This window comes from Triturus cristatus, chromosome 1_1 (assembly GCF_964204655.1).
Source record: "Triturus cristatus chromosome 1_1, aTriCri1.1, whole genome shotgun sequence".
Classification (NCBI taxonomy): Eukaryota; Metazoa; Chordata; class Amphibia; order Caudata; family Salamandridae; genus Triturus; species Triturus cristatus.
In genome coordinates this window covers 1073918976-1073946643 of record NC_140579.1, presented here as the reverse complement: position 1 = coordinate 1073946643, position 27668 = coordinate 1073918976, and the positions used below count along the sequence as shown (strand labels likewise).

Below are 27668 nucleotides of genomic sequence, written 5' to 3'. Positions count from 1 at the left end.
CGTCGAACTATCCTAAAGAGCCATCAGTATCCAAAGCGCCATCACTCGATCAACGAGAATCGAAACTGAAGGCAACGGCACCGAAATCGAAAGAAAAAGAGTCTCTCCACGGCGACAAGGCCGCGAAGCCCTCGGAGCCGAAGACGCAAAAGACGGCTGTTGACGCCAAGAGAGGTCATGGGGACGTCGAGCCAAGGGCGGCGCCGAAACTCAAAGCCAAGGTCGCCGACCCCAAAGTATCGGCGCCGAAGAGCGTCCACACAGATATGGAGGGCGGCCATCGAGAGCCAACCCATCCCACTATTCCGGTCCGGGAAAACGTCATCTGGTACGGGGCTTGATGCCACAACGAAGAAGGCGTCGAAGGACCGTGACCAATCCACGCCGCCATCGCCCTTTGTCAAGCAGAAGGTGTCGGAGTCGTTATTACGCATCCACGACAAGGCTTCCACGACTGGTGCAAAGACAGCCCCGCAGCCGAAAACGGTCAGCGCGGTTCACATCGCGTCGACGCATATAAAGTTCGGCCTCCCACCAGCGGTGCGACCGAAAATGTTCGACGCAAAGAAGGATCTCGACCCGCAAGAAGCTTGCGGCTCGAAGAATCCTGTCGATGCACCAGCAGGAATACAGATGGGACAGAGACCTGTTGCAGTGCCTCACGACGATGAGGTTCCACAGCCGTTTATCGACGCCACCACTGGTAGACTTTCCATATACAAATGGAAAATCGTAACAGAGACACCAATGGAGCCATACAAGATTCCATTAAAAAAGAAGAGAACCACATCACCAGTTCTGGTGGAACATATTCAATTTCGCACCCCAGAAACTGTCATTCTCGCCCACACACTCTGATACGGATGCTGGAGATGATGGTGATGCTGAGGGCACTTATCCTGTGGATACTGACCCTGAGGACCAAAACCAACCTTGGGTGGACAATACGGATGCAGGGGACACACATACTGCTCCGGACACACAGGCATATGTGGCAAAAACATCTCCTACAGAGGACACTGCTGCTTTCAATGCCTTAATTGAAAGAGCCGCCAACAATCATGACGTACAGCTCCACACTGATCCTATTGAGGACGACTTTCTAATGGATACCTTCTCTACTTCAGAAAGATCTGTGAAAACTCTGCCCATGCTGAAGGGGGTCCTAAAACAGGCTAATGACATTTTTAAGGACACCACTAGGGCGAGAGTCCTTAACCCTAGAATTGAAAAAAAATATAGGCCAGCTCCAGTGGACCCTGCCTACATAAAAGGACAGTTGCCTTTAGACTCATTGGTGGTTTCCAATGCTCGGAAGAGAGCCAACTCACAGACAACGGGTGATGCTCCTCCCCCCGACAAGGAGTCTAAGGTTTTGGAAACATCGGGAAAGAGGGTTGCTGCACAGGCAGCTAACATCTGGAGAATTGCCAACACTCAGGCACTTCTCGCTAGATACGACAGGCCGCCCTATGATACCCTAGAGACACTGCTGCAGCACCTCCCAGATCAGTATAAAGAAGGAGCGGAGACACTTATTAGAGAAGGGAAGCTCATTAGTAACGCTTGCATTAAATGCGCTCTTGACGCAGCTGACACTGCAGCTAGGGCTATCAACACCAGCGTCATGTTAAGAAGGCATGCTTGGTTGAGAATCTCGAGATTCAAACCAGAGATACAAACAACTATCCTCAATCAACCGGTCAACCCTAACTCCCTCTTTGGCCCCGAGGTTGACACCACCCTAGAGAAACTCAAAAAAGATACAGAGACTGCCAAGTCTATGGGGGCTCTGCAATCCCAGCAGTTTCGGAGTGGGTCCTTTCGTCGCTCTAGCAACAGAGGACCATCTAAAACACAGAACTCCCAACAGTCGCAGTACACAAAAGGAGGTACACAGCCCACCTATAACAAAAATAGTAGAGGTGGATACCGTGGAAACAACATCAAAGGCAGAGGCAGAGGAAACAACAGCTCCAGGTCCTCCGCCACCAACAAACAGTGACGCCTTGTCACTGCCCCCCGACCACGTAACACCTGTCGGGGGGAGACTACAGAGGTTCCTGCCAGTCTGGAAATCCATTACTACAGACAGGTGGGTGAGAGAAATTGTCCAGTACGGTTATTGTCTGGAGTTCACGTCCACTCCACCCAACATACCACCAAGACACCGTCATAGCACTTGCACTTATTCCAACAGGAGGTTCTCAGTATGCTCCAAAAAGGAGCCATAGAACTCGTGCCTGCAAAGGAACGAGGATCAGGGGTGTACTCACTGTATTTTCTGATCCCCAAAAAGGATGGATCTCTCAGACCCATACTAGATCTAAGACCTCTAAACCGTTACATTCTGTCAGAGCATTTTCACATGCTCACTCTGCAACAAGTGCTACCGTTGCTCAGTCAGGGAGACTTTCTCGCAACATTGGATCTCAAAGATGCGTATTTCCATATACCCATACACCCCTCACACAAAGTATCTCAGGTTCACTGTTCTCAATCAGCATTACCAGTTCAAAGTCCTCCCTTTCGGGGTAACAACGGCACCCAGAGTGTTCACCAAGTGCCTGGCTACAGTAGCGGCACTCTTAAGGAGACAGCACATACATGTCTATCCTTATCTGGACGACTGGCTTATCCAGGGAAAGTCAGCCCAGCACTGTGCCAGCCACATGTCCCACACCATTCACCTTCTTCACAGCCTGGGCTTCTCACTGAATTATCCAAAGTCCCACCTTCAACCCAACCACGTACAGCAGTACCTAGGCGCAACCATAGACACTCTGGCAGCCACGGCACAGCCAAATTCAGTGAGGATCAACAGCATTCAGTTGCTCATAAAGAAATTCAGACCTCAACACTCACTCCCAGCAAGAGTGTTTATGTAGTTGATAGGCATGATGGCCTCCTGCATCTTCATAGTCCCACACGCAAGATTACATATGCGCCTGCTTCAGGAGTGCTTGGCACGTCAGTGGAATCAGGCCCACGGACAGTTAAAAGACCTAGTGTTGGTGAGCGGTCGGGCATACAACTCTCTGCATTGGTGGCATCCACAAAACCTTTGCAAGGGCAGACCGTTCCAGGAGCCTGTTCCACAAATCATACTGACAGCGGACGCGTCTCTCCAGGGATGGGGAGCTCACGTACTCAATTACACAGTGCAGGGACTATGGTCGACACAGCAAAGGAGGATGCACATCAACCTTTTGGAACTAATGGCGATCTTCCTTGCACTGAAAGCATTCAAGATACACTTGTGCAACAAGGTCGTGTTGATCCGAACGGACAACACAACCGTCATGTACTACATACAGAAGCAGGGAGGAACACACTCGCCACAGTTGTCTCATCTGGCTCAGAGCATGTGGAAGTGGGCCATTCAGAGGAACATCTTCCTCCTGGCGGAACACCTCCCAGGCAAAGACAACCAGATGGCAGATCTGCTCAGCAGGCACAGCCACCAAATGCACGAGTGGGAGATACATCCATCAGTACTCCAACCGTACTTCCAACAGTGGGGTCATCCAGAGATAGACCTATTCGCCACAAGGGAAAACGCAAAATGCCAAAACTTTGCCGCCAGGTTCCCACATCCACAGTCGCAAGGCAATGCGATATGGATGAACTGGTCCGGCAAATTTGCGTACGCTTTTCCCCCAGCGCCATTAATACCACTGGTGGCACGCAAGCTCAAGCAACACTCGATGACTCTCATCCTGGTTGCTCCAACGTGGGCACGCCAGCCATGGTACACCACTTTTCTGGAACTCTCCGTGGTACCGCATCAAAGGCTACGGCTCACACCCACTCTTTTAACGCAGAGCCGTGGCGAGATTCAGCGCCCAGATCCGCAACAGCTGAACCTGGCGATCTGGCTCCTGAAATCCTAGAATTTGGCTACCTAAACTTGCCTCCAGACTGTATTATCATCATCAAGGAGGCAAGCAGACCCACTACCAGAGCATGCTATGCGGCCAAGTGGAAGAGATTTGTCATGTATTGTAAAAATAATGACATAAATCCACTGGATGCGTCAACCCAGAACATTATCGGTTATTTATTACACTTATACAGATGCAATCTAGCATACAATTCCATCCGTATACATTTAAACGCATTGGCAGCTTACCTTCAGAACAGGCAGCACCTCTCACTCTTCAAAGTGCCTGCCATCAAAGCTTTCCTGGAGGGCCTCAAACGTGTCATTCCCCCTAGACACCACCCGTCACCGGTCTGGAACCTAAATGTGGTCCTCACCAGACTGTGGTCCTCACCAGACTGATGGGACCACCTTTTGAACCTCTACACTCCTGTGAGATTCAATTTCTAACCTGGAAAGTAGCTTTCCTCGTTGCCATTACTTCCCTAATACGAGTTAGTGAACTTCAGGCACTCACCATTCAGGAGCCATTTATACAGGTTCATGCAAACAGGGTCGTGCTACGCACCAACCCTACTTTCATGCCCAAGGTCATTTCGCAGTTCCATATGAACCAATCTATAGAACTACCAGTGTTTTATCCTAATCCTGAGAATGTAGCAGAGAGAATGCTCCACACCCTTGATATCAAAAGAGCTCTCATGTACTATATTGATAGAACACAATCTTTCAGGAAGACAAAACAACTGTTTGTTGCCTTTTCCCCGCAGCACAAGGGCAACCCCATTTCCAAAGCAGGGATAGCTAGGTGGATCGTTAAATGTATACAGATTTGCTATGAAAAAGCTAAGCGCACACTAACGATTCCTCCGAGAGCCCACTCCACTCGAAAGTTGGGGGCCTCCATGGCTTTCCTGGGAAATATTCCCTTAGAGGAGATATGTAGAGCAGCCACATGGTCCACTATACATACCTTTACCAAACACTACTGTGTAGATGTACACTCAAGGCAGCAAGCTGCTGTAGGCCAGGCTGTTCTCAAAACTCTTTTTCAGACTGCTGCAGCTGGCACGGGCAGCCGTCGCTAAACGGAGGGACTGCTATATAATCTCTGCACAGATATGAATTCAGCAGCCCACATGCCTCAAACTGATTATGCTACTTACCAGTATGCATCTGTTCTTGGCATGTAGGGCTGCTGACATTCATATCGCCCACCCTCCTCCCCGGCGCCTGTAGCAGCTGTAGCATTCAGTGATTTCTAGTTAGCATGGTCATCATTCACTGTATTACACTCCATCTCTGCCACAATGGCGAAAAACAATCTAAGGATGGAGGGGATGCCCATGCGCACTGTAGTCCAGGGGAGGAGCCACCTATCTCGTGATACTTCGAAGACTCTTCCAGGACAACAATGTGCAATCATCCGGACCCAACACTAGGCGGCGATCTATGCACAGATATGAAAGTCAGCAGCCCTACATGCCAAAAACAGATGCATACTGGTAAGTAGCATAATCAACTATCAACATCGAGCCATAGACGGCGGTGATCCATTCCCACCTGGATATCCGGGGGTTCAAGATCTCCTCAATGGCTAGGGACAAGGAAAAAAATCTCTCCATGCCGATGACATACTGTTGTATGTCACCGAACCTGAGGCCACCATACCTGTGATCCTTAATACCTTCAAGTCTTGCGGGGCCCATTCGGGCTACCATAATAATTGGAATAGGTCAGTGCTCTGCCATCTCTACACCCCTTTGGACACCACCGGTCTGCTTCGAGTGCTTCAGGTGGTAACCAAAGGTTTTCAATATCTAGGCATACATGTGACACAGCACCGGAAGTAATGTTTTCCCAGAAACCTTAGTAGAGTGATTTGCGCTTTTCAGGAGGACGTCTAACAGTGGCATGCGCTACCCCTCTCATTGCTGGGAAGAGCTGCATTTTCAAAATTTTTACACTCCCAACACTATTATATGCCATGCAGAATACTTACTACCCGCTCCCCGAGGCTGTGTTTTGTCAAGCTGTAGAGTGATCTGTGTTCCCTGCTATGGTGTGGTAAGCACCCTAGAGTAGCCTGCACCATGCTTTAACGTAACCCTTACAATGGGAGTATCGTACTCCCACGTTAGGACTTACTATTGGGCAGTGTATCTGGTTGCAGTGAATGACTGGGCGTTCACCCCTCTGGACCATTCCACTAATAGTTTGGAACGCAACCAATTTACTAGCTGCTCCTGTCTCCACTTCCTGTGCAGGGGAAGGGAGTTCGATGATTGCTGACGGACACCCAGGTGGCAATAAAGGCCTGCCAGAGAGCCACCGGCCATATGGGTTGGGCAGGTAAGTTGAGATGTGAGACGCAGTGCTGGGAGACAGAATGTACTGTGATCTCCAGGTACACTGCAGTGGACTTGAGCTGGTGGGAAAAAGAAGACAACCTTGTTCAAAACAGACCTTTCTCCCCCCATTCAGCAATGATCCTGGTAGTATCTGGATGATCTGGAGTTGGTAGGAATTCAGAGGATCTGTGATTACCCCCCTCCCAGTCTGCCGGAAATGAGGGCTATCCGGTTGGTGCTCAAAGCTTTTCTCCATTCCTTTCTAGGTTGGACGGTGCAGATCTTAACTGACAACCCAACCAACGCAGTCTGATACTTGAACAAAAAAAGGGTGTGTGTGGGGAGAGGAGGAGGGGTTATGGGCTCAAGCACTCTAAATCCTTAGGCTCTGTACCTGTGCACATCAACACTGCCAGTGACTGGTAGAAAATCACTTGGCAGCCCCCTTGAACAGAGCCAACAGCCTAAGTTGGCATCATCTTGCCGACCATGAGTGGTCTCTTCACCCACAGGCAGTCTTAGATCTTTTCACTCTTTGGATCTTTCCTCAGTAAGACCTATTCGCAACTCAGAGCAACGCTCATTGTCTGAAATGATGTGCCCTCCAGTATCCGTTGCAGGGAGCTTTGGGGATGTGGATATTTCTTCATTATGCGTTTCATTATGCGTTTCATTATGCATTTCCACCAATACCCATTGATTACTCAAGTTTAAGGAAGGTTCGTCAAGACCAGGCTAAAGTCATGAGATCCGGCACTCAAATCTTCAGAGCTTGCACTTTCATGCGTGGAGATTGGGCAGTGCAATCTAAGCACCATTCAAATCCCATCAGAAGTGATGGATGTGATCCTTTCGGCACGTCACCCTTCTACCAAATTGATCTATTCAGGGAGGTGGAAAAAATGTGCTTCCTGGTGCGCTGAATTAGGAATAGGTGCTATAATTTGCTCTGTCCTTTACAAGGCTGTGCAGTAACTACTGTGAAGGGATATTCTTTTGCCTTATCACTTTTTCTCTGTCTATCTGACCAACCCTCCCTGTTTAAATCTCTGCTGGTATTGAGATTTCTGTAAGGATTGACAAACCTGTTGATGCTTCTAACCCTCCAAACAGTTTTTTTGGTAGCCATTACTTCAGCTCAACAGTTCACAACTTCAGGCTCTTTCTGTCTGCCCCGTTCACGTGCTTCTTCCAAGGCAAACTGGTGCTGCGAACTAAGACTGCTTTTCTTCCTAATGCGGTGTCCCCATTCCATCTGGGACAATCTATCACACTACCAACTTTTTATCCACATCTTTCTAAGGAAGAATAAAGGCTGCACAGGTTATACCTTAGAAGTGCAGTGAACCTTTACATCAAGCATACTAAAGACAGAAGATCAGAAGACCAGCTGTTGATTGGTTACTCTGGTTGTCCAAATAGTAAAGCAAATTCAGAAACAAACTATTTCCAGATAGATTATGCTATGAATAAAAATCTGTTACACCTTGGTTACAATAGGTCTGTCTAAAGAAATAAGGGTTCCTTCCACAGCAGCTTTACTAGGGGAGTACATGTAGCAGACATATGCAAAACGACTATGTGGTCTTCTCTGCACACAGTCAACAAACATTATTTTTGTGATTCAGAGGCACTCCCTTTGCCCGCTCTGTACTTCAATATTTTCTTATCTAAACAGTTTTTTTCTCCACAACCACCTCCTTCAAGTTATTGCTTGGGAATCTAATGAAAGGTGAGGAATCTGTAGCTAGAGACTCCTCACTGGCCCTCCTACCATCCCCTCTTGTGTAGAAAGCCTTTCTATTTTTCTCATTTAAAAAAACAAAACAAAGTTACTAATAAGTTTCTTTCTTCTTGAATACTCCTCAAAAGCCAGTGCAAAAAAAGAGCATGACTGACATCATGACACAAGTCCTTCTGCTTTATATGATGTCACCACAAGTCCACATCTGACGTCGGAACAAAGTTGACACCTCCCACTGGTACCAGAAAGGTAATACAAATTCATTTTTGATCAACTCTGTCTCGATTATTCAAAGGTAAGTTATCTGCAGGTAGATAGAGTATCCACTAGAAAGATCGTTACCAGAGGTAAGTCACTTTTCCTTTAGGATGTTGGCACATTTTTTATTTGGTTGACTTTTGTATCGAATCTGGGACATGGAAAGAGGCTGCATTCATAGATTAGGAAAGGGCTGAATCTCATGATTTCTGTGAAGTTGGGTATAATGTAACCTGTTGTTACATTTGGGTTTATTCACTACACTATTAAAAAACAATTGCAGTCTTCTGGCTACTATGCAATCTGAGCATCATCTCATAAGTTGCACAATGCTGTCGGCTATTGCGCTATTTGGATGTTTTAGAAGGGTCATGGAGGACCTTCTGAACTAAGATCCAACCATTCCATAGTGTGCTGTCTGACAAGTTTATTGTTGTACTGCTACGGAGTCTAGTTGGTGGCAGTGTGAAAGCTCCGGATCAATCAAAATTATTATTGTGGCCCTGCAGGCAGTACCCTTTAATACATATCAATTGTCCCTTGACATAGCGTACTATATGAGGTCTCCTTAACAGATTTATGTTTTTTTCCAGGGTGAGAGGCAATGACCCGTTTTCGGAGCCTGTCTCATCCCTGGACAAGGTAGCATGTCTGGAGTCCACCCGCCCTGAGCTGTGGTTAAGCTGTCGGCTCAGTCGAGCCCTTTCTACTGCTGTCACTAATCTGATCCTCTTGTTCTGGGGTAAGATCCTTGGCTATAAGCCGAATACCGTTATTAATAACTGAAAGTTTTTGCCTGAGAAGGCCTTCTACAGCTTGCTAATGGCAGGTGGGCCTTATTTTACTCCAGATTTACCACCATGCTTACGTAAGCTGTTTATTCATTGTTTGCTGCTTACGCATTAGAAATCACACAACAATATTTCTTTGTATGACAAAAGAAGCATTTATCTAAAAAAAAAAAAAAAGAAAAAGCAATGGTATGAAAATGTGATGCGTGACTTTACAAGTTTGGTCAGTCCTTTTACAAATACAGTTCCACCTGAAGTGATAACGTCTTGGTATTCACGATAATAATTTAGCTGTGCCACTACAATAAATTGCTGGTCTTTACTAGCATGTGAGTAGATTACATGAAAAACTTATCCTTGATTGCTGAAGAGCCAAGCACTAACTTCTTATGATACAAATGTAGGAAGAAATGTTTTTGTATTTCTAGTGCTCCAACATGGGTATCTCTAGATTCACATCTCTATATGTATGTGGGGATTCTCAAACACTTTATAAAGAGAAGCATTAAGTTAGTCTTTGTTGATGCGTGACATAAATAACCTGGGTCAGATGTACTAAGAATTAATTCTGTAAAACCTGTTGCAAATTGTGCACCGACTTACACTAAATCCATTGTTTTTTAATAGGTTGGTTCTCAAAAACATGATTCGTCTTGAGTCGCTTTGAGGAAAGTGGTTTATTATAAGGGTGTGGCTGTCCGGGTGATAAAGTCCTAATTCTGTATCGGGTCCTGTCAGGTTTGTTTGTAAAACCTTAGCTCAGTCCTGAATAACTGTGGCCCAGAGCAATCCGGCCTTATCAAAGAAACAAGTAGATTGTATTTTTTATCTTCAAATAGAAACCCCAATGACAAAAATACACAGGAGGAGATATGAATTTCTAATGAAACAATAAATCATAGGTTTTCACTCCATTAAATAAATCATTGAAATCTACTCTGACTCGGAACTATAGGGTTAGCCACAACAAGTAACTTGAAAATAGCTATGAGGGCACTCTTGTGGGGACCAACTCAGATAGGGCGTCAGTCACAGGGATTAAAATGGTCGGGTTTAATAGTTACCACGCAATTACAGCAGCCTCCAGCCCAGTTGTAGGGTCTATGGGCGAACCACTATAGAAGTCAGTAGAGTAGTCCTGGTGCAAGGTATGCAGGATGCTGAAGGTGCTTAAGGTTACTGCGGATGCCGAGCCAGTGTTGAGGACCTTCCTGTGGCCACCCATTGGTCCACTAGCATGGGGGACGATTTTGGCTCATGGGGTCGATGTCCTACGAAGTCCGGGTAAATTCCAGCACAAAACCAGTTGCCATTGGTCTATTTTGTCTCTGTTTACAGCAAAACTAGCAATTCTCTATAATTTCTAGTAGCACTTGTGCTGGGTGAACAAACTGTACTCCGACGACTCTCCTGGGTCCATGAGACTCGGGTGGAACTTTTGAGGGTCGGGTCTCTGTCTCTCGGGCTACACTCCGGCTTCCATTGGGGATTAGGCTTCTTATTGCTGGGCTCTCAGAGGAGCCGGCTTCTTAGCTTTTATGGCCCTGTGGCTGTAACAGGGAGTTAGCCATCTGACACTCAGAGAGTCTGTATGAGCTTCCACAACCAGAGGCACAGTCCCCCTCACCCCCACGCCAGCCCAAGATGTAGCAGGTGAAGTCTAGCCTTTGGTGCAGCCTCTCTTTGCTAGGTCCAGGGAACTGCAGGGCAGTCCTCTCTTCAGTATAGATGTGATCTGAGGTTTTGGGTGGTCACAGTTACAACTTTCATGCCCACTAGAAGCCTAACAAGATGTGGTGACAAATTAGCCAATAGGTTACCAGGACCCCTCCCACCTGGTGACAACTTCCTGCGAAGTGTGCCATCTAGACGTCCCAAAATGCACCATTGTGCCCAATACCAAAATCGCAATGTGGATCACCTTAGCCCAATTCATAGGTGTGGCTTACATGCCCTTCAAAAAAACTATTTGACAATGTCCGAAATGCGAGCCTGTCTGCTACAACAAAAGAACAGCCCCTCTCATGTGTAATTAGTATTTCCCCTTCATAAGTGGCTTCCCCTTTTGGCCTCTCACCCAATCTGGCCGTCGTGGAGGAGGAAGACCCATCTCTGCTCTTTTGGCAGATCCTTTGTCCCTCTTCCAGAGAGTCGTTCATAGCTCTCACCAGGAGGGCAGAGGCTGTCTCGGACTACAGCTTGTGTGCAACTGTCAGCGGCTACTGGAAACTTTGGGCAACAAAGTGACAACTTCCTTAAGTTGCCCTTTATATAACAGTTACATTACATTTGACTTGATAAGCAAGTAGGACAAACAATCCGTTTGATATCTTGAAGTACCATAGTTGGAAGTTAGCACTGCTGAGTTGTCAGCATGAACCTCCATATTCGCCAATGGGGCTACTAGCCTTTCTGCAGTAAAAAACAATATCTGGGTTTTACGGCCAAGACAAACAAAGTTAATAAAGCACGTATCTATCTTTTTAATATAATGCACCCTGCCTTTAGGGTTCAGTGAGCCTGCCTTAGAGAGGACTTACAAATATTAATTAAAATTAAAACTGGGTTTAGGCTTTGCCAAAAGTCGTTAGTTTAAAATCTTCTCTGCCCACCGGTAATAACTGACTTGGAGTCATAGTTTGTTTTGTCACACTCGTGTTGGCACAGTAAGTGTTGCGGTTCACATAGGACAATTCACTTACAGGCCCAGGGTACCATGTAAAAGGGACTTCTAAGTAAATTAAATTTTGCCATTTGTGGGTTATTCAGTCTGACCTACATGTTTTAAGGGTCAGCGCACTGTCACTGAGGATTGTTCAGCAGGGCTCAGTGCATCTTTAAAGTCGAAAAACCTGCAGCATCAGTCCAAAAACGTGGGCGTTCAAGAAGAGGCATTTCTTTGCAGTTGCAATTTGACATACCTCATGAATATTAATAAGGTAGGTTGCAAGTTGCTCACCATAAATCACGGCCATCACTGGGATGGTGGTCTGCTGAGGTAAGTAGACTACCATGTCTGTGATTGCTTTTAAATAAAACATTGTTTTAAATGCAACCCGTTTTATATAAACGGAATGCATTTTTTTTTTTTTATCAAATGTTTTCGTAACATGTTTTTAAGAGTAGGCAGTGGTTCATTGGACCACTGCTACTATTGTGGGCAGTGGCCCATTGGACCACCGCCTACTCTTAATTCTTTTCCCTCAACATTCATAAAGTGGAAGTGTTCCCTAGGGGACCCGCTTCCATATGCGAATGGTTACCACAACATTTGTATTGTCGGTAAAATATTAAAGTTTAGCCGTCAGATTTCAGTTGGTAAACATTAACGCATCTCATTCTGAATTAGTATTTGGAAGGGATATCCTAAACACACCTTTGCAAATACAGATTGATATGTGGTCACAAACTGTAATTGCCGATTCTGTAACATTTGCGTTTAATACCTAACAAAAAGCCTTTTTGTGGTTGCACAGTCCAATCTTGCAAATCAGACACTATGTGAATGCAGAATAGCTTTGTACATCTGGCCCTAGGTCCTCCTTTCCAAATTTTTCTCTAATTTATCTATCTGTTTGATAAGGAGTTGAATCTGAAAAATAACCCAGAAATATACTCTTAATTCCTGTGACCTCAAAAGCCAACATGTATGCCTTTGGGAGCACCAATTCCATAATTATTAACCTATTGAATGAAAAACACCCCACATACAGTACCTGGACCATTAAATGAGGGGCTCCTGAAAGAGAATTCAGTTTAAGGATCTCTGCATTGCACATAGACACTACATAATCAGGGACCTCAATTCTTCAGGGACAAGTTTCAGTGGTATTCACCAAGTACGTTACTTTTTTTGACCTCTAGAAATCTTGTGATGGTGCCAAAAATGTGCAGGGTGAGAGGAAGAGGTACTTTTCTCTCTCATGACACAGCTAAACTGTAGACTACTCTCTCCACGCACATCACTGAAATGGATCATCATTTTGTGTTCAGGAGAAATCTTAAGACTGGATTCTTTTCCCGTTTACTGTATTCTGGATTCTTTGTTCCTGCTGCTTTATTGCTTTTGGGCTGTGTTTCTGATCTTAGGGCCAGATGCATCAAGGCAAAAACCGGTCGCAAACGGGCTGATTCTCAGAATCTGCCCCTTTGCGACCGGTATTTTTGCATTTGGGATGCATCATCCCAAATGCAAAAATCGCAAATTGCATTTAAGCAATCGCAAATTGCGATTCCTTCAATGTAGTGCAAGATGCCATTTAAAATCGAGATTTCGCTATCGGGGTCCGCTATTTACCGAAAAATAATGCCCGGTTGTAAATAGCGAAAACTTTGAAAAATGCACTAAAGTGCATTCTTCAAAGTTTCAGGTTACACGCACACATGCCCTTGGGGCATGTATGTGCGCAACATGTGTGCACATATCAATTTCAGGGGTGCAACAGGGTGTCCTTTTGGCACCCTTGAAATTGCGTGCGCAATTTCCTATTCTTTCCTATGGGCCTGTAGGCCTATAGGAATGAATGGGAAGCCATTCCTTAATTGTGACTCGCAATTTGCAACTCGCAATTAAGGAATGTTTAGGAATCCCTATTTTAATAGCGATTCCTACATGCATAGGCTTTTGTGAGTCCTTAATTGCGATTCCTTAAAAATCACAATTAAGAACTCGCAAAAGCCTACCTTGATGCATGTGCCCCTTAGTGCCTTGACATCTTAGGGTATTTGTGCGTTTTATTAAACAACAGATTTTATTGAATTTTCATCATACCAGAGGGGCAGAGCCCGGCAAGCAAAGCATAGCTGAAATGCATAAGAGAATATCTCTGGTTACTGTATAACACCCTCCCCCATAGTCTGCAGAACATCAGACCAGGAAAAACACCTATACCCCCACCCCCCTAGTGTCACCATACATACTTCGGGATCATTACATGTAAAAGCCAAAGGAATTCCCAGCCACGACTTTTTAATATTGATACATTAAACGGGTAAATCATTCACCACCAGCCGTTCAATAGAGTCCCGGGTGGCGGTTTGCGACATTGAAGGTAGATCTATACCCCTGTACTTGGCCCACCGAGACCAAATCTTCCCATGCTTCTGTGGACACCCCCCTTGCCTGGAACACTACAATCTCGGCTGACATGCACCTATCCTTCAGGCTTCAAGTCTAATGTACAACAGAGTATTCTCAATATCTGAAAGAGACAATTAGTTATAAATTCCTCACTTTAGAATTACCCCAGGCGTCAGACTGGGTCCGGAAAACTTTATCCTCAGCAGTACCTTCGCGCGTCGATGTGTGATGTCTGTCAACTCCGCGTTCGTCGTTGGCGCCGTGGTCGCTGGAATGACGTTACGGTATCTACTTAGACGCCGCCCTCGCGCGCCGATGTCAGTTCTTTCTTTTTCCGTGCCAGCCAGCGCAGATCCGGAGAGAGTGGTACCTCGAGTCACTTTTTAACACATTTTTTACGACTTTTGTCTACATCTTTTTTGAGCCGATCGACTCCTGGTGCACGGAGGGATGTCACGTCGGATCGACTTCAAGGCTTGTGACTCCTGTCACAAATTGATATCGGTCACGGACCCGCACCTCGTGTGCCTTTGGTGCCAGGAGCACGACCACGACCCGAAGTCGTGCTCCGCCTGCCGGGCCATGAATCCGAAGTCTTTGCCGGAGCGGTCCCGAAAGCTTATCCAGGCCTGGCAATCCGCTCCGCACCGTTCTAGGTCCCAGTCGAGAGGGAGGTCGCGGGACTGGTTACGGAACCACCACCACCACCACTCGTAATCGAAGTCTTCGTCTTCGGGTACGTTGAAGCACAAGAGGAAGGTGAAGAAGCATTGTTGCTCTTCGCGTTCTCCCCGTCCGTCGGCTGACGCGATGCTGGACATGGAAAGGAGTCATCCTGCCCTGCCCGCGGAGCCATTTGGGTGGACTCCGGCCTGCCCTCCCTTTCCGGGACCCGGAGCGACCCCTGCCAGCTTCGCAGCTTTTACGAAGCCTTACATTTGATCTTCGGGCAGCCTGGCTCCGCCGGCGCAAATTCGGGCCAGCGGATTTGGTTGGGGGCCCTAGGCATTCGATGTCGGCGGTTTCGGCGCCACAGGGACCCGAGGAATCCGGCCTGGATCCGGATCGCGACGGTCGACCTCGTGACACCTCCTCCGGCGCCGAATCCAGTGACAACACTTCCGATGCCGGTTGTACCTCCAGCTGGCATCGACCCCGGCCTCCCCCTCGATGAGGACACGGCATCAGACCGACGTCTCCCAACGTCGAGACAATCGCCGACAGGTACTTTTTTTTACCCCTGTTCTCTCCTGATGTTTCCTACCACCCTGAGTGGCTCACAGGAGAGGGTGAGGAGGACTGGGAGGCGTTTGTGGACGCTATTGCAGACCAGCTGGAGGAACCGGACTGGAGAGAGGAGTTGGGTGAGGCCAGTGGTTTGGAAACCTCCCCAGATCTTGGCATGCTCTCTCCCCCTACCGTGGCTACGGAGGAGGGTGCATCTTACGCAGTGGTGTTGCGTAGGGCAGCCGATGCCCTGAACCTCGAGCTTCCTACTATGTCAGTCGGGACTAACCACCTGACAGAGGTGCTTCAACCAGCATCAGCCTCCTCGGGGCCCCTGCTGCCGTTCAATGAGGCCCTTACAGACATCATTTTGGGCACTTGGTCCAAGCCCAACACAGGGGCTCTTATGGACAGGATGATTGCATGACGCCACCGCCCTGCTCTGGGCGACCCCATTTTCTTACCCCTGAGAACTTGGTAGTCCAAGCCTCCACGTCCAAAGGCGCATTCCTTAACGCACCACCTGATAGGAAATCCAAGAAGCTGGACCACCTTGGGAAGAAGATGTTTTCTTCCTCCAGCTTGGGGCTGCGGTCGGTGAACACCGCATACCTATTGGCCCGTTACTCCCCCTCAGTGTGGGAAACAGTTGTGCAGGTGCTGCCACAGTGCCCAGGCCGTGCTCTCCCGTGCTGTTGCCGAAAGGAGAGAGGCAGCGAAGTTCACCATTTGGTGTGGGCTGGACACCTCCTACTCACGGGGCAGGACAATTTCCACGTCAGGAGCACAGAGACGCTGCGCCTGGCTGAGGTCCACTGGTTTTTCAGGGATGTCCAAACAACGCTTTTGGACATGCCCTTTGGCCATTGCCTGTTTGGCGACAAGGCAGACAACGCGCTCGATTGATTTAAGAATTCTAGGGCTACGGCCAAATCCTCAGGCCTTGCTTCCACCTCCCGTCCAGTGCAGTCTGCCTTTTGCCCCTTTCGTGGCTACGGAAGGGGTGCCCTGCCACGTCCCTCCCAGAGCCACAGGCCTGCGCAAGCTGTCCAACCTCTGTGATGCGGAGAAAGTGGATCCCAGTGCCGCGGGTCGGGGGTCAGTGGGCGGGCCAGTCCACCAGCGCCCCCTCTGCAGCAGCCTCCAAACCCTCCTAGTCCGACCTTTCAGGCCCATCATTTGCCAGTGGGCAGCAGGATTCACAATCACCTCCGGCACTGGCTCAGCATCACGTCAGACAGGTGGGTTTTGCAGATAGTCTGAAGTTGCTACTCCCTCCCCTTCGAGACTACCCCTCCATCCATGCCACCTCAATTCCATCGCATGTCGGAGGATCACATGGCCCTTCTCCAACAGGAAGTTACGGCTCCCTTGGCCAAGGGAGCCATCAAGCGTGTTCCTGTCCCAGAAGTTGGTCGTGGTTGTTATTCCCACTACTTTCTGGTGCCCAAGAAGGACCAGGGCCTGTGTCCTATCTTGGATCTCAGGAACGTCAACCTCTTCCTCCGGAAGGAGAAGTTCAAGATGTTGACTCTGGCTCAGCTCCTGTCTGCTCTCGACCCTGGAGACTGGATGATAGCGTTGGACTTGCAGGATGCTTATTTTCACATCCCTGTCCTGCCGGCCCACCAGCGTTAACTGCGGTTCACGGTAGGCCACAAGCACTTAGTTAATTGTGCTCCCCTTTGGCCTTACCAGCGCCCCTCGGGGGTTCACAAAAGTGATGGCGCTGATCGCTGTTCATCTGCGCAGAATAGGGGTTCCAGTCTTCCCTTATCTCGACGACTGGTTGTTGAAGGCGGACTCGCCCCAGGCAGTCGTCTCCCACCTCCAGACTACGGCGAACCTCCTGCATTCACTGTGGTTCTCTATCAACGTGCCGAAGTCACACCTGACTCCCTCTCAGAAGCTCCTTTTCATCAGAGCGGTTATTCGGGCTATGATTCCGATCTTTCGCCTCTATCCCAGGTTTCAGTCAGAATGACCCTGAGGCTGCTGGGCCTCATGGCCTTCTGCATCCTGCTGGTGGATCATGCCAGATGGCATATGTGGGCTCTGCAGTGGGACCTGAAGTTCCAGTGGGCACAGCATCAGGGGAATCTGTCCGATTCCGTCCAGATCTCGGAGGACATTGCTCAACAATTTCAGTGGTGGCTCACGAACCAGGATTGGGTCAATAGCAGATCCCTCTCCCTTCCCCAACCAGAGTTTACAGTGGTGACGGATCCAAAGCTTCTGGGGTGAGGCGGCCACATGGGAGTGGCAGAGATCCGAGGCCTCTGGTCTCCTGCGGAGTCCGGGCTCCACATCAACCTTCTGGAGCTTTGGGAGATTCGTCTTGCACTAAAGGCATTCCTTCCCTCTGTCCGGGGAAGAGTAGTGCAGGTGTTCATGGACAACACCACCGCCATGTGGTACTGCAACAAGCGGGGTGGGGTCGTGGACACTATTCAAGAGGCTCTCCGCCTTTGGGCATGGCTGGAACATCAGGGCATATCCCTGGTGGTTCAACACCTGGCAGGTTCTATGAACGCCAGAGCGGTCGAACTCAGCCGCAGGTGCATAATGGATCACGAATGGCGTCTTCACTTGGAGGTGGTGCAAGGTCTCTTTCAGCAGTGGGGAGAGCTTTGGTTAGAGCTGTTCGCCACCGATGAGAATGCGCAATGTCGGCAGTTCTGCACATTGGAATTTCCACGGCTGCACGCACTAGGCGACTCTTTTTGTCGAGAGTAGAGTTGCGATCTTCTATACGCCTTTCCGCCTATACCACTTCTACCCAGAGTGCTGAAGAAGATCGAGCGTGACCGAGCCAAAGTCATTCTTGTGACTCCGGATTGGGCACGAAGAGTCTGGTATCCCGAGCTGTTACACATGGCCATCGAACCTCCGGTCCGACTGCCTCTTTGGGAGGATCTTCTGTCGCAGCAGCAGGGGACGGTCCTCCACCCTAACCTGTCCAGTCACTGCCTCCTTGCGTGGAGATTGAGCGGCAGCAGTTGACGACCTTCCTCCTGAAGTCTGTAACATTATCTTGGCAGCCAGGTGTCCCTCCACTAAAACGGTATACACCTGCAAATGGAACAAAGTTGTTGCATGGCGCAGAGCAAAGGCTGTGGATCCCCTTTCCGCCCCTCGTTCTGAGGTTTTCTTGTTCCTTCTTTTCTTTGGTCCAGCACGGTTGTGCTCTGGGCAATCTTAAGGGCTATCTCTCGGCCATTTCAGCCTTCCTTAGGCTTCCTGATCAACCTTCTCTTTTTAAGTCCCCTATTATAAATAGATTCCTTAAGGGCATTACTCATCTTTTCCCTCCTATTCCTTTCGTAATGCCTCAGTGAGACATCAACTTGGTTCTAACTTTCTTTTGAGCGCTCCCTAATTGTCCTCTCAGGCTTTTAACTTTGAAAACTGCCTTCTTGTTTGCCATCACCTCTGCTCGCAGGGTGAGTGAGCTTCAAGCCCTTTCTTCTAAGCCTCCTTTCTTGGTTGTTTATCTGGACAAGGTTGTCCTTTGCATTAGGCCTTCTTTCCTTCCCAAAGTAGTTACCGCTTTCCACATAGGACAGACCATCAATTTGCTCACCTTCTTTCCGCCTCCGCATCCTTCTAAAGAGGAGGAGCGGCTCCAACATCTGGATCCAAAACGTGCGCTTTCTTTCTATCTGGATTGCACAAGACCATTCCGGGTGGATGACCAACACTTTGTTAGCTACGTGGGTGCCAAGAAAGGTCGGGTTGTACACAAACGGACCATCTCTCGATGGGTCGTTCTTTATTTAAAAATCTGCTACTCCTTGGTGAAAAAGGAGCCTCCAGTAGGGTTGCGTGCCCATTCCACCAGGGCAACGGCAGCTACTACTGCTTTGGGACGTGGAGTCCTCCTTCATAACATCTGCCAGGCAGCTACGTGGGCTTCATTGCACAAGTTTACCAAACACTACTGCCTGGACAGCCAAGTCTGGAGAGACGGCTTCTTCGGCTGTTTGGTTCTCCAGGACTTTCTGGTGTGAACTTGGTTCGCAGACCCACTACCGGGGTTGGTATTGCTGGGGTATCTATTCTAAGGTGAGGAATCCATAACTAATTGTCTCTTTAAGATGAACAAGTTACTTACCTTCGGTAACGATATATCTTTAAGAGACATAAATTAGTTATGGATTCCTCACCGACCCACCCATCCTCCCCGTTCTGCGAACTGTCTCCTAGCGTAAGGGACTCCCTTTTCAGGGCCCTAGTTTTCGTGCACCAGTGGTCAGTGTCTTGCATGGCTCAGTGCTTTTGGCGTGGAATGTCGTGTGAAGAACTGACGTCAGCGCGCGAGGGTGCTGTCTAAGTAGATACCCCGATGACATTCCGGCGACCACGACGCCAACGACGAACGTGCAGTTGACCGGCGCCACCTATCGGCGCGCAGAGGTACTGCTGAGGAAAAAGGTTTCTGGAACCAGGCTGACACCTGGTGATAACTCTTAAGATGAGGAATCCATAACTAATCTATGTCTCTTACAGATATATCGTTACCGAAGGTAAGTAACTTGTTTGTCCCTTTTGATAAAGAACATCAGTTCATACCCTAAGACTCCTACATCTAGTGACTCCTTTCCCTGTACCAGCTACCGCGGAGAGTCTAAAGCAACCACTCTGGAAGCCTTTACCTCATACTAGATGGACAGAGCCAGTACTCCCAACCCCCCCCCCAAATAAAACGTGAAGCTAAACTAAAATTAACTTCCCTTCCATCCTCAAGCATCTCTTTATTAGGTTAACATACTGAACTAGAGATGCTTTGCATAATGAATGGAGCAAAGACTCTTGAGGTGGTTCAGCTGGAAAACAGAAGAAGGTCTATAGATCATATCGGCCAAAGAACACTGTTTTTTCCAGCAGGTTCAACAACCAAAATGGCCTTGCCAGCTTCAACTATAGCAAAATCAAAAGCTTCAATATCATATCAGAGAAGAATAACGCCCCGCCAAAAACTTCACAAGCGAGACGTCTAGGACTCGATATCAACATGCAAAACCAATCAAAGACCCAGTGCAGGCTCTTATTTACTTAGGAGCACTAATAGATACAAAGTCAGAAAAAGTGCAGGGGAGAGAATACCATCTATCCAGCACAAAATTCTCTTTTTAAAGAAAACCTGCTATCCCATCGACAAATTTCCTACCTACTACCGTCCATGGCATCCTGCATCTACATAGTCCCAAATTGAGGCTCCATATGCAGCCTTGTCAACAGTGTTTAGAAGGCCAATAGTCACAGAAGAGAGACAATTGGCAAAACCATCTTTTTCTAACACTCAAGCAAAATAATCTCTACATTGGTGGCCACAGTGAATCTGAGGGAGTATCATTTCAAAAGAAAATCCAAAAGAGTGTAATAGTAACAGATACCTAAAAGGTTGGGGAGTTCATCTAGAGCGTCTTACAATTCAAGGCCTTTAGTCTCCAAAGGAAAACACTTTTTGCATCAATCTGTTGAAACTGAAAGCAGTCCATCTTGCACTGACCGCTTTCCTACCCTCTTTAAGGTCAAATGACATAATGTTTCAAATAGACAATACCACCACCATGCACTAAATAAACTAATTGGGAGGCGCCAGATCAAGACCCCTGTCCCTTAAAGCGCAAATGATGTGGTGCTGGCCTCTATCCAGAGGAATAAACCTATCGGTGATTCAAATCTAAGTGGAAAATGAAGCAGATTTTCTCAGCAGACGTCACAAAGAAAATCATGAATGTGTCTTTAACGATTAAATAGTATCATATACGTCCCACTAATGGTGTTTCTCAACATTAGGTTTATTTGCCACAAAAAATGCCTATACTTTGCATCCAGAGCAGCAGATCACAATACACTGAGCAATTCCCACAATTACACTTGGCAACTTAAATTATCAATCTCCATTACGCTTTTAAAAATAGCAAAGAAGGACCAGAAGACAACTCAGAAGATCTATGCCACTCTTGAGTACCCGCTCATTATTACACTCTAAGTCTACCAATGTATGACTTTTAGGCAGCTAGAAGTGATCACATTGGTCTGTGGCGAACTCACCATTTTGAAGGCCCCATCTTTCCAAACACAGTCAAAAGGGTGGTTTTGCTTCACCTAGTGAAACTGACATAACATGCTGTAGTGCATTGCTCCACAGACCGTAATGAAGATCTCAGTGTGACTAGACTGGCTGATCTTTCCTTTTGTTTGGAACAACCCGGGTAGCCCATAGTGGAGGTTACTCGGAACAACGTGGTAGCATGTAAAGGATTGTTAATAAGCACCCATTTCAATGAAAGGAATGTAGAGGGTACTGGTGACCTGATTATAATTGAAGGATTATTTATGAATAACAAGATGGCTATACTGAATTTCTACTCTCCAGAAGGAGATATCTCAGAATCCGGACCCAACTCCCTCAAAATAAAGCACCCGCCCAATCTCTCCAAGAATGCAACAAAACCGACAGACATTCTCTCACTCCCAAATGGGTCTGATCATTATAGCACAAAAATGCACATCGCTGCTATCACAAACGAAACACCAGGAAAGGCACCCTACAGGGACTTCAACCATACACTGAACTGACGCAAATGGTCACGTACAATAGGATGTAAACCTAATTCAGCCACTACAGTTCACAACATGCCCAGACCAATTCATAGGGGAGAACAACCTTCTGAACCACACTTAGACGTCAAAAGAGTTGACTTGCCCCTCGGTCACTTTCTGACCACATACTGGGCTACTCAGCTAAGCAAGCTAGAACACAAAATTGAACACCTAGTCAAGGGACTAAATATAGCAAATTCAAAAATCAGGGAAACATCACTAACTTTTCCAGAGTTTAAGTCATACATACAAGAGGCAATAACCCCAAAGTTTAACAGTATACCTCCTACAACCACAAGCTTTGTCACACACCCTCGGCCATCCACTCTTCGGCTCAAGAGAGCACATAACCATCTATCCACGACGGACATCGAAGACTTGCTACAAGGATTCCTCACTGCCAGCCTAATCACCAACCTACAGCATACCAACTATTGACATCATGGAAAGACAAAAGTCAAATAAAAAAAGACAGAACGCAAACCACAGAAACCTAACTGAGATCCCGCTGACACCAATTCTAATCTCTCGTGCATAGCAAAACCGACCTTAAAATGCATACTTCTCAACTGCAGATCAGCGATCAAACATGCCACAGACATTGCCAAAAATATCCTTCATCACAAATTGGACACACTATTCCTGACAGAAACTTGGCTATATCAATGGTCCACACCCATGCTTGATATCGTGCTTCCAAATTACTCTATTCAGCATCTTGACAGACAACGGCAACAGGGAAGAGGGATCGCTATCATTCAAAAGGAATCCCTACTAGTTAAGACTTAGCCAGGAGACAGTGTCATATCCTGTGAATACATGGGTGGAGAAATCTCCACAGCAAAGAAATCCATAGCCAACGTACACCTCATTTACCACCCTCCAGGAGACCACCAACTGTTCATTGAACATATAATGGAAACAGTCACGATATACTCCATGCTACACCCCAGTGCTATTTTTCTCAGAGATTTCAACCTTCACTGGAACAATGAGGACGATACATGGGTATCTACTCTAAAACAATTCTTCTCAGATTAGAACTTGACCAAATTATGCACAAGCCCAGCTCATAACAAAGGATCATGGTTCAACTTAATCGTATCCAGAGGAGGAGCACTGACAGTTGACTCGATCACACCCAATGACTAGTATGATCATCACTCAATCCTTTTCCACCTACATACACACACACAGAGGACTAAGGACAAGAAACCAAACTGAAATGCTGGGTCAGAGATGCCAAAAACATGGACAAGTGGGAACTGACCATGCTTTGCAATAAAAACCTCATGCCTACAACTGTAACGTAGAATGTTCTCGAATTAACCAAGCACTACAACCAGACAATATGAAACATAATAGTCAGTAGCACCACTAAGCCTCAAAAGAAAAAAAATGAAACCCTCCGATCCTTGGTACAATCAAACTCTATATGAGGAAAGGAGGAGTCTTAGGCATGCAGAACGACGGTGGAGACAGGAACCCTTGACACTGTTCCTAATCAAACTACATGAATGATGGAACTGCTACAAAAAGCAGATTTGGAATGCAAAAGCATGTCCTTCAGATCCCAACTCCGCATTGCAAAGGATCGTCCAAGGCGATTGTTTGAAATCATCAACCAACAAACCTCAGCAAACAATGCAACCAAGATCAGCAATAACTCAGTGGAAAACTGTGAATCTTTTCACTACAAATTGAAAAGGAAATTGTAACAGACAAAGTATAAGAGTTACTTTAGACAACAGTCGCAACTCCCATTTTTAGCTCCTTACCCAGTGGAGGAACAGACGACAGCTCGCCCATTCAAGACCAAGAATCAAGCTTTCTGGAGTTAGTTTGAAACACTGAGCAGGAGGTCCACTTTACTATCCATGAACCAACCCTCACATTTCAACAACCCTATCCCCTCCACAACACTAAAGGAACTCAGTCACCTCTTCTCTCCCATGCTGACGAAGATTGTAAATTCATCTCTAAAACAAGGCTTATCCCGGACTGCCTAAAGGTTGGGCAAGTGACTCCTCTTGCCCAACCGACACCACAACCCTTAGCAACTTTTGCCCAGTGTCGAACATTCCCTTTCTGGCCAAATTGTTGGAAAAATATGTACACAACCAACTGAGATGGCACATCGATCAATTCAACCTCCTTGATGAGTTTCAATCAAGATTTAGACTAGGGTACATCACAGAATCGGCCATTGTTCAAATAACGGATGACACCCTTCAGATTCTAGACAATGACAAATCCGGTCTACTCATCCTACTAGACCTCTCTTCGGCCATTGACACTGTCAATCACAACATCCTACTAAAATGCTAGAAAACAAAATGGGGCTGTCAGGGAAAGTGCTTTCCTGGTTCGCATCCTTCCTGCAGAACCACTCACAACGAATCAAACTAGACAACTCTTTCTCAGGTACCGCACTAGTGCGATTCGAAGTCCCACAAGGGTCGACCATTTCCTTCCACTTTTTAACCTGTATATAGAGCCACTAACAGAAATCTTCAAACAATCGAACGTTGCATACCATATGCACACAGATGACACACAATTATACTTATAGATATCCTCCCGAAAGGATGTTGTACAACTAAATAACATTCTAGTCAAAACTCAGACCTGGCTAGTGCAAACCAAACTCAAGCTGAACTCTCTGAGAACAGAATTCCTACTTTTCTCCCTCATAACAGATCCACACGCATCCAAGATTGGCTAAATCACCCTGATGCCCTCAAAAGTAAAACGACCATTATTGATTCCACTAAATCCCTTGTAGTAACACTTGACAAGAATCTGAACATGCTAGCACACATCAGTGAACCCACACGCAGTGTATCATTCCAACTCAATCTACTGAAGAAGGTGAAACCATTCCTGTCACCTCCAGACTTCAAACAAGCAGTACAATCATAAGTGGTATCAACACTAGAAAATGTATCTACCACTGGTTCAGGTCTTCGCAAATCAAAAACAGCCCCACTCAAAGTGATCCTCCACGTAGCTGCTAAAGTGAGAACAGGCACTAGATGCTTTGACAACATTACCCCATCACTTAGATCCCTTGGCTCCCTCTCAAGGCAGAACTCAACTGAAAATTGGCTGCCTCACACATATAGCCTTACATTGTAATGAACCAAGGTACCTAGCAGAAAAGATTAGAATCTCAGGAGGCAGTCCCTTCCTCAGAAGCTCAAACTCTGACTAGAGCCTCCCAGATTCAGAAAACAAAAAACCTACACACACTCCTTTTCAGGATCAGCTCCAAGGATTTGAAACTCCCTACCACCCAAGGTTCGGTCTAACCCATTGATCCACATCTTCAAGATAGAGGTGAAAATCATCGTTATGAACAGATACCTCTCATAAAGTCACGGTGAGCCTATACCCTGGACTCATCGGCCAGTACAATGGCAATAACACAGGACAGAAACGCATCCATTTCAGTAGAAGCCACACAAACATTGTCCCGTCACAAAGCAGACTCTTGAAAAAACATCCTGGAGAATCTATCCCAATGACTCATAAACAAATGACTGTAGTTTTATTATAACTATTACAACATACCTTATTCTAATAGTTTTTTTTTTAACTGTTTGTTTTGTTAGGTATTTTCTTTTTTATGTTTGTTTACAGCTATGTGTATGTTTCAGTCATTTGTACAGTGCTCTGATACCCTTGGGTCATGTCCGCGCTTTAGAAAACACCAAAGATAAAATAAATAGATTGCTCCACACCATTTGTCCATGCCTTTCCTCCAGTCTCACTCATTCAAATGCTGATTGTCAAACTGCGCAGGTCCAACATCAAAATATTATTAACAACTCCTGACTGGCTGAGTCAAAGGTGGTATTCAGATCTTCTGGAAATTTCAGTAGTCAACTACAGGAGATTGCCGTTTAGAGCAGAACTTCTGACCAGACTTCATGGCCAAGTTCACCACGCAAACTTTGACTTCAGGAGCCATTCAGCTAAATACAAAAATTCAAACAATATAGACACTTAAATCTTCGACAAGAATGCATGCATATTTTAGGAGAAGCAAAATGTCCTTCAACAAGATCCTGTCACACCCTTAAATGGAAAAAATTGTTTATGGTGTCAGTCTAAAGACTATGACCCGATTTCATGTCAAATGGAAATTCTTCTTTCATATGTATTACATTTAGTAAAATTCAAGCTCAAATTTTCTTTGATACATGTTCAACTAGCAGCCACAACAGCATACACGAAATCACCTCATCAAACTTCGTTCTTTAAATTGCTGTTGTCAAAGACTTTCTGGAGGGCCTCAAAAAAGTATTTCCCCTTGTGAGTAACCTATCTACTTCATGGGAGCTGAATCTAGTACTTACTAGACATGAATCCTTGTTTATGGAATCCTTCATTTGAACCCATTCATAAGGCTTCATTACAGCATCGTTCATGGAAAAATGTTTTCCCAATTGCTGTCACGTCCGCGAGAAGAGTTGGTGAACTCCAAGCTTTATCTTCAGGGGAATCTTTGTTTTTTCATTCCAACAGGGTTATTCTTAGAACTCATCCTGCTTTCCTACTGAAAGTAGTGTCGATTTTTTCACATTAATCAATCCATTATACCGTATTCCCTAATCCATCAACCCCTGCTTGAAAGATCCTTACATTCCGTAGACATTAGAAGAGTATTCCGTTTCTATCTAGATAAGACAAGAGAGAAGAACTTCACTGCCCTTTGTCAATTATGGCCACATTTGACAAGGTTTTGCCACTTCAAAAAGATCACTAGATGGATAGTAGCATCTATTACGTTATATTGTCAACTTTCAAACCAACCTTTGCCAGGAAAATTCCATAAGGGGAAACGCAGCTACCACAGCATGGATTAGGAATGTTTCCATTTCAGATATTTCTAAAGCTGCAACTTGGGAATCAATTCACACTTTCACCAGACATTATTGTTTAGGCACTGATACCTTAGCAGAGGGCAGAGTTAGACAAGACTCTCCAGAATCTCTTTAAGTGAGTTATATTGGATTATATTGGATTGTGCTTTTTCATGTTGATAGATTTTATCTTCATGGCCCTTTTTGATAATTATACTGTTTTTATATCTTCAGCAGCCACTTGTTTCTATATATATTAAGCTTGCTGCTCTAGTAAAGCGTTTGACTATCAGTCGAGATTCTGTGATGCAGAAGAAAAGGTTGTATACTTGTAGTCCTGGTTCTGCATCATACGAATCTTCATTGAAGTTATAAACAACCCACCCTCCTGCCGGACTGCTGTATAAATTGACATACAGTTATGAAAACGTTTACATATCTCCTCGCTTTTTTTACCCTGAAAAACAAAACTAAGTTAGGGTGCCGCCCGTGTTCTTAAAGGGATAGAGTCCGTTTTTTTAAGTCTTGTTAAATGTAAGTCTACAGGCTTCATATTTACATTCATGTTCCTTACCTTATAGTACCTTTACACTGTGCTTTCTATTGAAATATGCTACAATGCCGTTTTTTAATATTTGAAATTGAAGTTTTTTAACTGAACATTCGTGAAAAAGACACCTGTCCTGCTGTCTTCCATTCAACAGATATACTTGTAGGATTCACTAATAAAGACATTATTTGAGTTGTTTCCTTGAGAATTAACTTTTTAATGGCATTCTGGGACATGCACAAGCAGCACAAAATTATTCAAGCATTTGACTAGAATGAATGTTCCTACAATTCAGAGCCAGGAC

The 27668-nt window shown here is 46.1% G+C and overlaps 1 protein-coding gene across 2 annotated transcripts in view; it reads left to right on the top strand.

Moving 5' to 3' along the window:
* LEMD2 (LEM domain nuclear envelope protein 2) overlaps positions 1-27668 on the top strand; it is a 406431-nt gene that overhangs the window by 124183 nt on the left and 254580 nt on the right. For both annotated transcript variants that reach the window (XM_085651168.1, XM_085651170.1), the window contains exon 6: positions 8830-8978. In XM_085651168.1, the coding sequence (XP_085507294.1) occupies positions 8830-8978 (149 nt within the window). The remainder of the gene's footprint in view (positions 1-8829; positions 8979-27668) is intronic.